We start from the raw sequence: 17,038 nt of genomic DNA on the forward strand, positions 1-17,038 counted from the left end.
TGTTGTGAGGTAATTGCATGTACAAGTGAACTCATGTAAAAAAAATTATATATATATATATATATATATATATATATATATGTGTGTGTGTGTGTGTGCGTGTGTGTTTATGTGTGCAGATAATAAATTAATTAATGAAAAATATAAAAAGTATATATGCAAATATATGAAAAAATATGTGTGTGTATATATATATAAAATATATATATACATATATATGAAGAGAAAAAGGACAACCTGAAGTTACCAAACTGGTATGGAAGCACTGATTTCAATAACGGCTTCAATATAAGATCGAAGAACGTAAATAAAAAAATGTCGATTAGTTAGTTAGTTAGTTAGTGAGCCGTTACGTCCGCTAGTGACCCCGGGGTGGGCGCGTAAACGCCGTAACCAACCGCTTCTTAACGCGGAGGGAGGCATGGCGCTACATTGCGGTGGAGGAGGAGGAGGAGGTCTAACGTAACGCGCGCACGCGCACGCACGCCAAGCACCCAACGCACTCACGCCCAACATGCGCGTGCGCGAGAAAGAGAGAGAGAGAGAAAAAGAGAGAGAGAGAGAGAGGGAGGGAGAGAGATAGAGGACAAAAACGTGACTAGGCAACCTAAGCGCTGTTATGCAACCGCTGACCTACTAACACATATTTCTAGAAAGGGAGCCGGAGAAACTGGAGCAAAGTGTCCGGCAGCGCACAACAACCCGGGCGGGCCGAGCCAGAGGACAGGGAGCCGCATCCACCCGAGCCGCCGAGCCCGACCGCCGCTGACCGACATCCACGACAGGGAGGAAAGAAGAAGAAGAAGAAGAAAAAAAAAAAAGGACAAGAACTTTTTTTTTCTCTCTCTCGCTGTTTTTCTGGGGAGGTTCTTCTAAAAAAAAAAAAAAAAAAGGGAAGGCGGAAACGGGAGCGAGACAGCTTTTGTGTCGGGGAAGCCTGACTTGTATCCCCCTCCTCCTCCGCCTCCACCAGGACATGGAAAGGTATGTTTTGACTGAGCCGCGGGGGGGGGGGGTTGGTTGGTTGGTGGTGGACCGGGTTTTGGGGGGGGGGTTGCTGGTTTTCAATTATTTTTTTTTAATTCTTAAATTCGATCTTTTTTTTTTTTTTTGCTATATATGTGCGTTTAAGCGGTGATGCTCACGGCCGCCTTATTGTTCACGCCGGCGACCCTTCCGGCGGTCGCTCCGTGACTTTGAGACGTTCGCGGCCGTCGTAAAACGCAAACACACACACACACGCCGCGTTGCCAACGTGCCACTTTCATTGTGTGTTCCGCTACCGTGTTTTTTTTTTTTTCCCCCTCCGTGTCTTTGTGCTGGTGAGGGTGCAGCCGCGAGTGTTATGGTGTGTGTGTGTGTGTGTGTGTGTGTGTGTGTAAGTGTGTGTGTGGTGGTGGTGGTGGGGGGGGGCGGCTGGCCCCGTCCCACGTTGTGGGCTCAATGTCAAGGCGAGGTAATCTCCCCTCATGGTGTTTTCCAGGGGAGGCGGCGGCGGCAGCCCTAGTAGCCGCCGATCGCCCCTCTTGTCTGGCTAAGAATGCGGGCTGTTAGCCGCTCGCACGTGGTTTGCTGCTCCTCCTGGAGGCTGCCTTGTTTCCATGGATGTCACTGGACATCCATGGAAACACTCTTGAACCCCGACCCCCCCTTTGGCTTCCTATACATCTGACTGAACTGATTCGCAGAGGGAGGGGGTTATTTAAGGCAAAATTACCCACAGATGGAGGCACTGCTGCAGAACAATATGCTAAATTAAGATCATGGAGACAGTGTTCCTTTTTTGGTGTGATACATGTTGTGATAACAATCGTGTTGGTACAAAATAGGGGGTGGGGGGGCGAATTGCAAAATGTGAGCTTTTCAATGAGTCTGTTTAAATGAAGCAGAGCTTTGCTTAGAGAATCGTAGGCTATGACATAACCAGCGCGCAGCAGGGAGAAGCAATAAACAGCAGCGCTCTCCTGGGACAAAGAGGCAGGTAATTGATTCCTCCTCATCCTGCGCTCGCCTCCCGTGTTATTCACCGACAGGTCAAAGAGTAACAAAATCTGATTTCCAAAGGAAGTCTTTGGCCGATCTCCTGCGATAGTGATGTAATTCGGCGGTTTCTGTGCTATTTCTGAAAGCAAAACAATTTCCCGAGATTCCGAGGAGGGCCTTGGCGTGACTTTGTTTGGGACAAGTGAGCATCAGGATGTGATGCAATGCATGGAAACCCCTGTCTTGTGAGCTCTAAGTCCGCCTGCTGCCAGCTGGTCTAGTTTCTGGCCATCTGCATTGCTCCATCCCAGCCAGCTCTCCGAATATAGGTCAGACCTGTATCTGGGTGAGGCGACACACGAGGTACGCGAGACGCGCGGCAGACTTCTTTGACCGACGCTCTGTGACTCGGATGAGTGTGAGACCGCAGATTTCGTGGAGATACTTGTCTTAGTTTTCTTTTAGTACTTTTTTTCAAAACGTGATGCTTCTGGTGCAAATCTTTACCACACGGTGCTTATCTGCTGATTGTAAGTAGCTGAACCTTTTGCTTGAATCTTACGAGTCTCTGCTGAAGACAGACGGAAACTGTATTTTGACTTGTTGCAAAACAGATTCGGGGGGGGGTTGTGTAGGTCACTGTGTTGCAGGAAATTAGGTTGGCTACTAGTAATCATCTGATCTGTTACCAACACATCTGTGGAGGAGCTTAAAGAGAGCTACGGTGGGGCAACTACAAACACAGCTATTGTTTTTAAACCCGGGGAAAACTACATTTGAGGTGCAAATATGCACAATTTTCTCAATTTGTAACTTGTCTTGAAAACATAAATAACATGTCATTTTGTTTAAGTAACAGTTACTCAAGAGGAAGTGTAACTGGTGTTAAGTGTTAACTGTAGGAATCTCTTACTGACCCAGAATGTCTGGATTCCTATCTCAGAGTTTTGTTCTCATGACACAAAGCCGAAGGGCAAAATGGACGCTCCCAGCTGGGGCCCCTCCACGTGTGTGGTGTTGGATCACTTGAAAAAGTTGGAGGAGGGGAAGAGGATGTCTTGCGCTTTACTCACACTTGCCTCAGAGGGGGTCAGCGCGAAGCACCTAATGCCTGGGAGGGTACAGCCGCTTCTTCTGCCTGGAAAAAAAAAAAAAAAAAAAAAGGCAAAAAACAAACACACACAAAAAAAAATCTGGAACAAATTCGGTCACACCAGTTTATTCCTTTTTTTAATGAAAGGTGGGTCTGTAGACACTACGCCATTTCTTTATGGGTTTATTTATTTTCGGATGTTTAGTCTCAGGAGTTATCGGAGCGCGACGTGCTAATGTGGAGGCCGTGGGGCTTCGCTCCCTCTAACCTGTAGCTTCTGCGACTATGTAATACACATGTGTTACACAAGCTTCGCACTGCAACAAGAGAGATTCAGAGCACGTACATTACAAGCAACAACAGCCCCTCCCCATGCAGTCCAGAGAGAGAGGGAAGAGAGAGAAAGAGAGAGAGGGGCTGTTATGTGTGGATTTGGATGCAGAGATGGGTGTGTGCTCTGACGTCAATGCCATCTCTTAACTATCGTTTTTCTTCTTGCCGCTGATGCATACGTGCAGCAGTGCCATTGTGGTGCTTTTTGGAGCACGCAGGGGTGAACGTTGCGTGAAAATCGCAGGGGTTTTCATAATCTTATTCTTAGGCCAATGATGTATTCGTGCTCTCCTTTTTTTTAAAATTCCTGCCGCAGGAGAAATTTCCACCAACTGAATTCCTCCTGTCACCCCATCCCTCTGTTGCTTCCCTCCCTCCTCACCTCTCGATCACTCTATTTTTAGCGTGCACTCTAATACTCTCCTTCCCTCTCCTGCCCTCCCTCCCTTGCAGTCCTACTGACCTATTTTGTGGCGCACCGTCAAAGACAGGAGGAGTGTTTACTGCTTAGCGTTGTTTCTAGGTCAGTGGGACAGCGCAGACGTGTGAGTGCTTCCTTTCGTCCCGCCTTTGTTTTGCCCCACTCATCCCAAAAGTCTTTATGAAAATCATTCGGGGGTCTGGTAGGGGGGGGGGCTGACCCTACATTTTTCCACATCTGTTGGCGGTTGTGTCCAAATCCCGCTCTGGCGCGCATAGCATTACTCAAGTTATTTGAGAGAGGGACAAAGGGGATGGGGTGGTGAGAAAATGACAGTTTTCTGAGAACACTAATCCAAGCAACAGAAACTATGTAACAAAATATTTGGAGTGTTAGTCACTCTTAGTCACAAATTTGTATCATTTTCAATCTGAGCTATCACGGACTCGATGAACAAGATGTTTGCTCAATCAAATTGTCATGTCGCACTGACGGGGTGGTGGTTTGAGACGTGACGGCGAAGGACAGCCAGTGCCAGTCTGTTTTGTCCAATCGGAGCGCTTTTGCTCGGGTTCCTCGGGGATGTGAGAGCGTTCCCTTTGCCTCCCTGGCAGCCCATTTCAATACAGTCAGCAAAGCTTCTTTTGTTCAGGTCTGTTTTCTCTGCTCGTGTCCATGTCTGCACTCCAGGTTGTTTTCCAGGCGTCTCAATACAGGGCAAACATTGGACGGGACTTAAATGGGGATCAGGAGCTGCGTGTGGTTTCATTAGAGACTATAAAACAATGCTGTCTCTTTCCTCTCCTGACTATATTTGAATGAAATGGTTTTCAAAGAGTTTAAACAAAGGGTTCAGAAAATTAAAATCAAATGTTTTTTTCCTACTAAATGGAGACTGTAAAAAATTCACAACAGAGCAATAAAATTAACTGACTGTGGCATGTATAACAATTCCAACATTTATGTAATATTTAAAACAGATCATATGGGGACATGAATTTTTGTGGGTTGTAAAATATAGCGCATAGGTTCCAACAGTCTGCATGCTGTTTTATCTTTGTTTATCTTAACCGATGTATTTAACAAGCATAAAATGTCTACCTGATAAAAAATAACTCTTGGTAGATTGAATCAGATATTTTTTTCTGAACAGTTTCCAGTGCTTTTTCTGGTGTTGGTCAAAGTTCAACCCAACCCCCTCCCCACAGCAAGTCATTTCCTCATTCCTCACCGTTTGTGTTATCACGGCATGAAACCAAAAACACACAACAGGTGACCGACTTTTCTTGTGTCAGTCACAGCACACTCTTTCACCAGGAGACGTGATAGGCTCTTTGTGTGGGGAGGGAGCACTTTTTTATATTTATGTAATGTGCATTCATACTCTTGGTATTTAACTACCTTACATGATCAAACACAACATTTGTCTTTTTGTTTTTGATGATGTGTCAGGTCACAGTTCTAACCTCAGGCCTACAAGTTGGATTTTCTCGTACCATATAAACGCATCCTAGATATCAAATGTCATCTTTTTGCCCGGAGCTTTTAAAACAACTAACTGAAAAACAAGCAGATATGTTTTTTATTTCTCCTTTTTTTTCTTACACAGATTCATCTTTCGCTGCAAACACAGCAGCAACAAAGCATAACATTTTGTGCCGTTTTGTTCTGCTCATTAACTTCAGATTTCCGCTTTCAACTTAGTGACAAACGCATAGATTTAAAAAATTAAGGATTAAATGTAATCGAACTCCAACTTTGTGTAGAACAAACTACAATTTTCCTTTAGAGTCCATTTTACATTTTCTAAATTTGCTTTCCTAAAAATAGCAGACACATGACTGATGATATAAGTCAGTATGAAAATCAACACCAGAGTGGGTGGTGTTCACTGACCTAGAATATTGTGTTCTGTGTTTGTCATTAAAAGATGTTTTAATATCTTGGTGCAACAGTGTATGTTTAATTACCTCATATCAACTGCGTAATACTGCACAGGGAGGGAACTAGAGAAATCTGACCTGCCAAGACATTACATAACCCAGGACAGTCATCAACATCCCTGTTGCACTCAGTATTATTGTTAAAGTGATGGGGCAAGATATGTTGGGTGAGCAAGGCTTCCTGCTGAGATGTGATGTTGACACCACAGAAGGAAGTTAAGCAGCTTGTGGTGTAATTTCAGATAGTGTCTGCCTCCACAGAAGCCACGCATTTGCTGTTGGGCTCCGCAATCCTGAACCCACAGACATACATACTCATTCCTCGCAGGAATACAAGACAAAGCCAGCGTGGTCAGATGTCTTAAACTTAGGCAGACTCTCATAGGCCCTTTTGAGCTAATGAGTTTGAAGCATTTTCTAAGCTGATCCAGTTTGCACCTTCATTCCATCAGTTCCATATGGTGGCATTGTTTGAAAGGTCCCAAAATTCAAATGACATGTCTCAAGACACCACATTATATATATGGTAGGACACTTATCAGACATCAAATCTATAAATTGGTAAGTGCACTCTAAAATGCTGCCTCATTGTCCCCTCCCTGCCTCCTTATCTGTCAGTCTCTGCAGAGTTGGCACCAGGTCAGCATGCCCGAGTACTCGGTTATGTGACTATCACAGCTCTCAGTCTTACACAACAGCTCTGCGGTAGGCGGCAGCTCACAGTATGTTCAGTTTCAGCCCATAAATCTCTCTGTTCACCCCTGTCCTAATGCCCAAACTACCAATCCAGCGCCTCCCCCTCTCAAGTAAACAGAGGACAAGACCTTAAAAGACAAATATTGTGTAACGATGGGGCTTCTGCGTTACGAGTTTGGATAAGAGGTTGTGATAATCAGAATTTCCAATCAGTCTTTCTTTTTAAAAACAAGTGGACGCCACATATACGTTTCACGCTGCGGTTCATTAAGCTAATTTAAGTGGCATGAAATGTGAATATATGCAGATTCTACTGACCCCTAAAAGCTAATCCGGTTCTCCCCCCCCCCCCCCCTCTTTTGTCTCCCTATCTCCATAACCCAGTTAATGGCCAGCGAGCAGCGTCATTGAAGCTGAGTCCTCAGGGAGCCCTCAAGTAGTCAGGCTGACCCACATCGTCTGAGGAATACGCCGAGGAGCGGGGCAACAGGTTGACAGGCATCGCAGCTGCGCTGAAGACCAACAGAGAAGACGTTGATAAACTTGAAATCAGCTCCACAGAGACTTGGTTTTTGAACTTCGCACAAAGCCAGCCCTCTGCTGAAGATAGAACCTGGTTTCATTCTTCAGGCCTTTTGTTCAGAAGACGAGTTCAATGTCTGAGGTTTTTGTGGAGTTCCATCTCTTTTTAATCTTCTTGGCTAATCTGGACACTTGAGCGTTTAGATTTTTAAAAACAAGTAACTGACATCAATGAGGCTCTTCCTTAGAGGAGCACAAATACCTCATCCAGAAGTTTTTGCTGATCCTGCGACTTAGGTCAGACTTTCTAGTAAAAGTAAAGCAGTCGGCTTACATAGTTACTCATCTTCTCCCTTCCCCCCTTTGCCCTTTGCTAGAGTTAAACTCTGGCCCCCATCTGGGTAAAAAAATGGAAAGTCTTAGTCTCCACCTTCCATCCAACAGCAACAAAAATGCTATGGAGGTGGACTCCTATTCTACCTACAACAGTAGCCTCCCCTCCCCTCTACCCGAAGCTGGAGTGCGGATCAGCCGTCAGGCTAAAGGTTCCAAGCCTACTGTGACATCCCGCCGCAAGCGGGAGTTCATCTCTGATGAGAAAAAAGATGATTCTTACTGGGAAAAGCGGAGGAAGAACAATGAGGCAGCCAAGCGCTCAAGGGAAAAGCGCCGGCTGAATGACATGGTTCTTGAAAACCGGGTCATGGCACTGAATGAGGAGAATGTTCGTCTAAAAACAGAACTCCTTCAGCTCAAGTTACGCTTTGGCCTTATCAGCACAGCCTCTTACATGGAGAAAAGTCAGCAGATATCCAGCAGTGCTGCTGGTTGTAACACTAGTAGCAACGGGAGCAGCAACGGCACTCCCAACAGTAACGCTTACCTCTCTAGCAGCGGTTACTCCAGTGCATCACAGGTCATGCTGAATTCTGACTCTTCTGAAACTGAACAGTCTAGTCGTGGTGAACGCCACACTTCTCTCCACAAGTACTCGCCGAGGGGCTCCGTGTCTGACATGTCCGACGGTTCCTCGAGGGACAGCCCCGAACCCATGGGCTACAACATAAAGAAGGAGCCTTCAAGCATGGAGATGGCCAGGCTGGAAACCAACGGTATCCCCAACGGTATTACTAATGGGATATCCAACGGTTTGACGAACGGGGCCTACCACGGCAACCACACAGCGCTGGTTTCTTCTCACCAGCCGGGTGCTCCGTTGGCCGAAAACAGCGACTACCAGCACCACCAGCAGCAGCAGCAGCAGTGCCACATGGACACCTCCGGCGCCACTAGTCAGGCCACATCTGCGCAAAGAAGTGTCATACTGTATCGCTCTAGTAGCGGATGTTACCCAGTGGAGAGTCAGAGACCAGATGACCAGCAGAGCAGACCACAGCAGCACGCCTCAAAGTTCTCTGACTGTTCAGCAACCATCACCGAAGTCGCTGAGAAACTAGAGAAGACAAAGACCTTGGACTGCGAGCAGTATGAATACCCTAATGGTCACTCAGAATTGGCTGAGGAACTGCAAATAAGGTACAATTCTAACAGTCAACAGCAGCAAGAGAACCATCACGGGCATTATAGCTACCAAGGCCAGGAGAACAGACCTCAGCACCCAGAAAACCACTGCAACCCCTTTGCCCCTAATCTGATCCACAGCACTGAGGAGGACAAGTCCTCATTCCCACAGCACAATGGCTACCTCAACACCCTGGATGAAGAGCCCCCGATCCTAACTTACGAGGGGGGACCCAGAGCTGACGGATTCTACCAGGAGAATTCCTCCGCCAAAGACAGCTCGTCCAGCGACGGAGACCCCCGTAGCTCTGACAAGGAGGGCTCCACAGACGACGAATCCCCCTCCTCCTCATCGTCAGATATCAGCAGCTACCATCAGAAACAGTCAGGAGCCGTCGGCTCAAATGGCGAGTGTCAAGCTGAGGTCAAAGCCACTGCCCTGCCCCACAAGCTCCGCCTCAAGTACAGAGCTCTATCCAATGGTGCGGCAAAAGGAATGATGGAGGGAACCATCAGCACCTCAATGTCCCCCTCCCCGACCCTGCCTCAGCACCCGTACCTGGCTCTGCCCAGCACCTCTCAAAGTGGCCAAGCCAGCGGCGAGAGCAAAGAGACTGAGAACGAGACTGACTACACAGAGGAGGCAAAGCCTCTGGCGAGTGAAAGGGTGGAGGCAAAAAAGGACGGAGGGAAAAAGGGATCCGGCGGCGGGAGGGGCGGGAGCAATAAAAGACGAAACTGAAGCGAAGCGGGAGCAGCTCGAGCGTCTCCTTTGTCTACAGCGGAGTGGCATCTCTACCTACAGCCAACGTGACATCACGAGACGGACGATCCATGTGGGGTGTAGCTAGAATTTGATTTCACCATAGACTTTCACTGTGTCACCTGTTCCCCTTCCCTTTATTCTCTCCTACCTCCCACTTTTATCTCCAATTTTAACAGTGCATAACTTATCAGGGGAGGGAACGGAAGAATTATCCAGATCATGATTTAAACCCAAAACACGAGTCAATAAAATCAATTATTCCGAACTGCCTTGGTGGCCGGCCAGCACACGTTTATTGTGGCATTATGGGATCAGTTCTTTGACCAAAGAATACACAACCTTCCTTTAATGTCTCCCGTTGAGGCAAAGTTACATTTCTCCTTCACATCTGCACTTCGACTTCCTCTCTCTTATCAACTGCACACAAATCCCCCTCACTTCTGAAGCACTTAGATTGTATATTGCTGTGACATATAAATTTGCATATATGGAGTATATATTTTAAGAAGAAAATCTGTGGCAAAAATTAAAAAAAAAAAATATTGCTGTGGGATGCCGACGTCTTAGATTTAAAAGTGATGAGTTTATCCATGTTGAGACACCTTATATTGTCCCTCTGTGTAGAAAATGCCTCAAATGTGCGATTTCCACTGAAAATATGAGCCGCAATCCGTACGCAAACATGTTTAGTTGTTTTTTTTGGTTTTTTTTTTATGTGAATGGATCAGCTGAAGGTTCTCTTTCAGGTGACTTTAACTCTGAAAACTAAAAAAAAAAAAAAAAAAAAAAAAAAAAAAAACAAGAACGGAGGCCAGTTAACTGCATATCACTCAAGGCTATGCAGTCAATTCATTGTTGGCAAAACCTGACAAGCACAAGGCGAGCCTCGTTTGCCAGACGTTTAAACGAAGTCATCACAACTTCATTTTCCAAACAAAAATTAAAACAAAAAAAAAGTTTTTCTCATGGCTCTCCGGCCACAAACCAGCAAAGCTGCTCTCTTCATAAGGTGCCTCTTTATTGTGTTTTTCGTCTCCCCCCACCTCCCGTAGTCCAATGTCTAAACAAGCCCCTGCCCGCACTGAGATGCGTTCGCTACAGTAGCCGCAGTAGATCATACAGTCTGTACGAGTTTTTAACTGTTTCACTTCCTGGTGCCTGCCTGTGGCCACAATGTATAAATGTAAAGTTGTTTCTATCTCTTGTATACTGCTGTTATTATTTTATTAATATTATTTTCTATTATATTGGGTTAATATTTTATCTATTATTATATGTATTTTTTCCTGTCTTCTTGTGTCGTTTTGCTCTATGCTCTCCCGTTGTGCTGTGTATTTAACCCCGCTGCCCTCAGCCCCAGCTACTATTTGTACTCCATGTTACTGTATAACCTATATTGTTCGCTGAAAGCTTTTGAAAAAAAGAAAACGAAGAAAAAAAAAAAAAAAGACCAAGGCTTGTCCATAGGTGATTGTGTATCGCTATACTTCACTACATGTGGATATGCAAAAGGGTTTTTTTTTGTTTTTTTTTAAGTAATTTTTGATTGTGAAAAATTGAAAATGGGGGGAAAAAATTAAAGGTTGTTAAATACATATACGTCTGTGTGTGTTTATCGAAGTCTGGGTTGTTTTTTTTTTTGAGTTTCCCCCCCCCGAACCGTCCCACCGCAACACACGGATGCACTCTTTAGGACACCGGAAGAACAAGCGCCGATCCTCTGGGACAGCGGAGTCACAGCCGCTTCCGGACGGTCACTATGCCAGAGTGTCCCGGACCTTGACCTTGACTTGAATATTCACATCTACATGACGTCGACGTCAAAACACAGGGGTAATTTTGACCTGCTTTTTATAAACAAGCTGCCTAGCAACAGGAGAGGCCTCAACCAGGACACTTTACCCAACACTCCGCAGATACAAGCAAAGGACTGAAAAGTAAAATATTAATATCAACGGCTGACATTTAAGGTTTATCCCAAAAGCCAAAGACAAGCAGTGTACTTCCAGACTGAATGAAATTAAAATAATTACAGGAAATTACCTGAAAAGAGTCAGTCTTTCCCTTATGTGAAATTAGTCACTCGAACACAACATTCCAGTGTTGTTACTATTTCAAAGTATGTAGCATTTCACTGTTTTTCATTTCCCTTGTCAGTCGAGGGAACATTTCTATAAAATATTACAAACAACTGGGCCGATACAAAATTAATTCAGAATAAACATCAATATGGACTTTTATTTGCTAAGGGTGGGCAGTATTTAGCAAAGATGATGGCCATTAATTTAGCTAGTTTTTTGGTGTGTGTTTTTAACAGACGTGTTTAAACTGTCCGTGAAGGAAATGTAATGTTTGTTTCTCAAAAAGTGCAGCGAAACGCTTTGGAAACGGAGGATATCAAAACACCAGAGCGGAAAAAATAGGGTTATACAAGTGTTTCGGTTGAAAAGCGGTGAGTTTACCCCCCTCCTGGCGTCGCCGTTAAGGGAACAACGGCCGGCTACGGCTCGCTGGCAAAGCTTGTCCAGGCGGTGTGGCACTGACGAGGTTACGTAAGAGCCATTAGCTAAGGGGAGCGCGTACACCGGCTAACAACAACCGGACGCGGTGGGGGGAAGAGCGCATGCGCGGACGCCAGTCTCGCGGTATTTGCGCGGAATACGAGATTATAATGCCTCTTTCATTCGCTGCGCGCCAACCGGCGACACAACAAGGTGACATTCCTGAGAGGAACCGGTGGTGTTTTATATCATACGCTCTTCTCCATATGCTCTTTTTTTCCCTCCCCTCCTCTTTCCTCACCCTTTCTGCATCACTCCAATCACACCACCCTTACTCCCTCCCCAGCCCCCAGTCTTTCAGAGCTGTTAAAGCTGCTTTGTATTGTATAGAGGCTTGTGAAAACGGGCCAGGAGAGTAAAAGTAGGTCAGTGGGGAGGGATGGAGGGAGAGGGGGTGTGCAGAGTGAAAGACAGAAAGAAAGGAGGGAGGGAGCGTTACATCATATGCCTACAGTGTAAACTTGAGCAAAGTACTCATAAAGAAGCTCTCTCTTGTGGCTGCCTGAGGGAGCAGGTCAGTGGCACACACACACGGACACGCACAGCTGTATCCCTTTGTCTTTGTAGCACGCTGACGTGACATTTATGAAAAAAATCCCTCGCAAAACAACAAGTCAATTCATCAGAGCTCCGTGACATTTTCACGGCCATTATCAATTATTTTTAAAGGTTCCTGTGAGACCACCTCTCGCAACAGCGATCGGAATTTGTTAGCCGTCGGAATGCCGGTGCGAGGATTGTTTGTGTCACGCTCACGAACCTTTTGCGTGAAAGTGTAAATATCCCCTCGGATTAACGTCACTTGAATGTCATCAGGAGGATGAACTGACCGTGACTCATGACAGGGATAGTTATATCAAACCGGTCTGAACATTTTGTTTTGACCTGATTTGAATTTTAGCCTCGCCCCCCCCCCCCCCCCCCCACCCCCACCCCTACTTTCTGCATGTCCACCACAGCACACACACACACACACAAACACACTCACACACTCACACACAAACATATCCACCCAAAGATGGGTATGAGCGATGGATTTTCTAATGTTAAGGAAGTTAATGAGAGCAGGCGAGCCGTAGTGAACACTGTGTTTTTGTGTGCGTCCCTGCCTGCGCATTTGTGTGATTGTGTAAGTGCATGAAAGAGAGGGAGGGAGAGAGAGAGATATGAGGGTGGTGGTGGTGGTGACGGGGGGTGTTGGCCCTGTGTTGCCTCCAGTGATCAGCAGCGCAGGCTGGTTATGTAACCAGGATGCTGCAGTATGTAGGTCAGCAGCACAGGGAGAAGCAGCGATAGGGTAAGGATGAAGTTGAGGAGCGTGTGCATAAGTGTGTGTGTGTGTTTTGTTTGAGTCACTTTGTACATCCGATTTGCATTTTCGTTGCACGCTGTTCATAAACACAGGCTGAGCCGCTCGTATCGTGCTGAGCGGATATTTTACGCCGATTCTCCGCGCGAGATCTCAGCCCAGAGAACTTTTTATTGACGTTCCGGGAAAATGAGAACTAACTGGTTTCAAGTGGAGATGTTAGTCAGTTTTCATAAAGCCAGAAAAGCCGGTACCGGATTAAAAGTTGGATATCCCCGTTAGTGTTATAAATAACTCTTAAAAAGGTTCATTCAGATAGGCAGAAAAAAAATTACCCAATCACGGAAACATTTTTGCTTTTATTCTAGAGTCCCTACAGTCCCTTATTATTTTCTGCACCAACAATATAATGGTCAAAAGTAGGTCAAGGTTGAAATCACAAAGGAACAGCTGATATTCACCCCCCCCCACACACACACACCCTGCCCTTCACTCACTGACTGCATTATTCTCCTGTCTGCTCATTTATTTTCCCCAAACACCCACAAATATCATTTTTCTTCACTCGTCGTTCATTCGCTGCCTTTTTTACAAGGTGCTAGTTCCGTCTCTTTTGGAAACTGTTCACCGTGCAGAGTCGGGGCTCTGCCTTTTCCCACAGCCCCTGAATTCACTTTCTCTCACCTTTCTTTACCTCTGACACCAGGCATTATTACAACATTTGTTTAACTCAAATGAAGAAAATGCTCCTTTTTTTTTTTTTTTATTAAATAGTAGATAACTTTGGAGTCCTGCCGGTCAATTCTCAAATACTTCATATAATAACTGAGCCTGCTGGCCTCTGGAGTTCAGTAACCAGTCAAATTGAGGTGGCCTCTTCTAAATGTCACCGGTTTACATCTTCAGATTGATGTGGATTTTAAAGGGAGAAAAATGAATATTTAGTCTCTGGGTGACATTTATGGACTTGTGTTGAGTCAAACTTTTTGCAAGTTAGATTCTAGCCTCCAATAAATTGTGTCTGAGGAAGGAAAGAAGCCCATTTTCAGTTGGATCAGATCGTCCAATAATCATCGCAGAATATATTATAAATGGATGATGTTTTATTTGTTGGCAGCTCTAGGGGAGGCATTTCAACATTTGGAGTTTTTTTTACGTGTCTGAAAGGAATGCTAATTTCTAGTTTTACTGTCGACTTTTAAAGGAGCAGATATGTCTGCCATTCTGTGCCAGTTTTCTCATGATATCATTTCTCGTGGCGTTTCCCAGGGATTCGGAACAATGAATCAGACTGTTCAGAAAAAACGAGAAAAAAAAAAAAGAAGTCCGGGTTGCAACATCGCGTCCAGAGGCCACCTCTATTAAAGATCTGCGCCAGTCAAGCGAGTCAGTATCAGACCCAGTTCTTATAAAACATTTTCTTTAAAGTTTCTCAAAACACCTCTAGAGGTTTTTCCACAACGAGTAACCTGCCAAGACTCTGTCACGATCCCGTTCTTTCGACGGCCTATCTTGATATTTTGTTGCTTGCATTCAAGTTTTACTGTGTTTTTTTTTTTTTTTTTAATACAGCCACTCCGAAAAATGTGGAGCAGATGTTTCCCAGCCATTCAACCGCGAAAACCGAGCCAGACTTGTGAGGAAGAGGAGAAAATAAAGCGGCTCCGGCCGGTGACATCAGTGCCAATAACGAGAGAAAACAGCGCTAGGGCAAAAAATGTCTGCTGAACATGCTCGGCTGGCTGCGGTTCAGGAGAGAGTTATGCTGCCTGCCACGACCCATTCGCTCTCCCTGCTTCTGCCCAACGCAGCACTATAAAATAGGTCAGGGCGTGTGTGTGTGTGTGTGTGCGTGTGTGTACCCAGCGCTGTAGATGTGTGTGTTGCAATGATTTCAGGACTGCCAGCCTCGCTGACATGAACACACACACGCACGATACGGATGCAAATCACAAAAGCAGGCCACAGTGAAGTTATGCACTTTAAAAACTAAAACTAGGCCACTTGAAATAGCTGTGCTTTTGCCAGAGACAAAAAAAAAAAAAAAAAAAAGTGAATCAGCTCCAAGTTATGTAATACTAAACCACCCCTGGGGTCACATTACCGTTTCTCGTGTTCTCGCTCTACAGGAAGCGGCCTGACGGCGTACGTACGTGGTTATCCAAACAAAGAAGTGTTGATGCCCGTTGCCGCCTGGAACATGTGACCATGCATCATTTGGCTGTTGAATTTGTCACCGCGCAGGGTCTCTGAAACTCACCCCTCGGTGGCGTGGAGAAACATCTCCCCGTGGGTTTGTCTCCTGGGAAACCGACCGCAGGAAATGTGGGCGCAGGTCACCTTCTTAATTCTCTGCGTCTTTTCAGTCTCCCAGGATTACCTTGCGTTTTGTTGTTTGTCTGCTTGTGTGTTTTACTTCGGTTGTTATGAGTCACAACTTTTCAAAAGGAGAAAAATACAGGCTCTGGTTTGTTAATGTCATCTTTCACAACTTGGAAGTTCGGTTTCAGTCTTTCTTTGTTTTTTTTTTTTTTGGTTGTTTTTTTTCAATTTTGCAACATCTGTCTATTTGCAGTGGTTCCAAAAAGCGGCGTGCCTAAATTCATTCTGGGAAACTGGTCAACAATATTTATTGAATTGCATTAAAAAAAAAAAAAGCAAACACGTATTTCAAAATATAAAAGCCATTAGAGGGTAATCATTTATTCATATTGTTTTATCAAATCCAAATCCCCTAGAGCGACATGTTCTGTGTTAGCTGTTTTAGCTGCATCTAGTCTAAGCTAACATTGCGTGTTCTCTTGGCTAAAAGTGGCAAGGCAAATGTTAGCTTTCCCCCCCGAGGGGGGCCGACACCGCAATGCAAATTTACAGGGTTGGGGGTTAGAGGGGGGGCTCCGATGACCTGACAGAGCCCATTTTTCTCACATGTTCACCGATGCGGCGCGCTCACCAGCCAGGATACACAGCGGCGCTCGTCAGACGGCTGGAAAGCGTCTAGCGCCGTCGCGCTGTGTCGCGCCTGCCAAGTGTATCGCTTGGAAATTCGTCACCAGGCAGAGCCAAAGCTCTCACAATTACCTGATTTACAAACTGTCTGCGGGAAAACACAAACTGTACAGATCTTGTTCGGTGCAAATGTGGCTCATTTGTGGACGTGCCTGACAGAAATGCCCGGGGATCTTGACTAGCAACCCCCATTAGAATTTTCCTCATCTTTCGGGACTAGCTAACTGAAATCAGTAGAAGGAAGCCATCGGGCGGTAGGTCGATGCCTCTCAGGTCCCGGCGGGCCTAGAAACCGCTTGACCGGAGGTGGTTATCAGTGGGATAGAGCAGCCTCACCGGTTGTTAAGGCAAAAAAAAAAAAAAAAAAAAAGAGGAGGCAGCCAAGGAGAAGGACTTCTTGGCGACCTTGAGGTAGTTCCTTATCTGGAAAAAAAAGGGAAGTAGAGTCGCTGCCAGGCAATTTTTTTTCTGCCAAGAGAGGGGAACCATTGACTGGGCACAATTTCAGATGCTGAAGCTTTGACGGGTTCGACTCCGGTGGAGCGCAGGAGGCGAACCTGGTAGTCTTTGATGGAAGCTTTGATTCAGGATGAATGAGGCGGGTAGTTTTGGGGGGGGTTTACCTGCCATCTGCTCTCTGCATCACCACTGTGAGAACTCAGTCTGTACTTTCAGCTCAAATTAAGCACATTTCTACTGGGTTTTGGATGCCGAGGCATCTCAAAACACAAACGTGTTTGTGTGTCTACTTTTTTTTTTATTTTTTGACCTCAATTCACGACCCCTGGCGGGATTGTGGGTGGAGTCAGAGGCGATCGGCGCCTCAGAGTCAAATGTTCATTCCCGTTCACTCTCAAAGTGAAGGTGCGGCGATGCGTTCT

General features: G+C 45.6%; 1 protein-coding gene across 2 annotated transcripts; it reads left to right on the plus strand.

Annotated features, from left to right (window-relative positions):
• The first annotated feature begins 543 nt into the window (after nucleotides 1-543).
• Nucleotides 544-10,873, plus strand: nfil3-5 (nuclear factor, interleukin 3 regulated, member 5). 2 transcript variants are annotated; one of them, XM_086142248.1, is made up of 2 exons: nucleotides 544-984; nucleotides 6,854-10,873. In XM_086142248.1, the coding sequence occupies exon 2, from the start codon at nucleotides 7,401-7,403 to the stop codon at nucleotides 9,252-9,254; it is 1,854 nt and encodes a 617-aa protein (XP_085998374.1). In that variant the 5' UTR covers nucleotides 544-984; nucleotides 6,854-7,400; the 3' UTR covers nucleotides 9,255-10,873. The 2 variants fall into 2 exon arrangements, with proteins under 2 accessions (XP_085998374.1, XP_085998373.1); XM_086142247.1 differs by lacking the exon at nucleotides 544-984 and adding an exon at nucleotides 1,103-2,513.
• Nucleotides 10,874-17,038: the final 6,165 nt, after the last annotated feature.

The sequence above is a fragment of the Fistularia commersonii genome, chromosome 35 (genome assembly GCF_037954325.1).
Source record: "Fistularia commersonii isolate RoL2024-O1a breed Wild chromosome 35, RoL_Fcom_v1.0, whole genome shotgun sequence".
Lineage (NCBI taxonomy): Eukaryota > Metazoa > Chordata > Actinopteri > Syngnathiformes > Fistulariidae > Fistularia > Fistularia commersonii.

What these genes read in the sequence shown, in the direction of transcription:
- nfil3-5 (XM_086142248.1), top strand. Translation starts at nt 7,401, where the DNA reads ATGGAAAGTCTTAGTCTCCACCTTCCATCCAACAGCAACAAAAATGCT.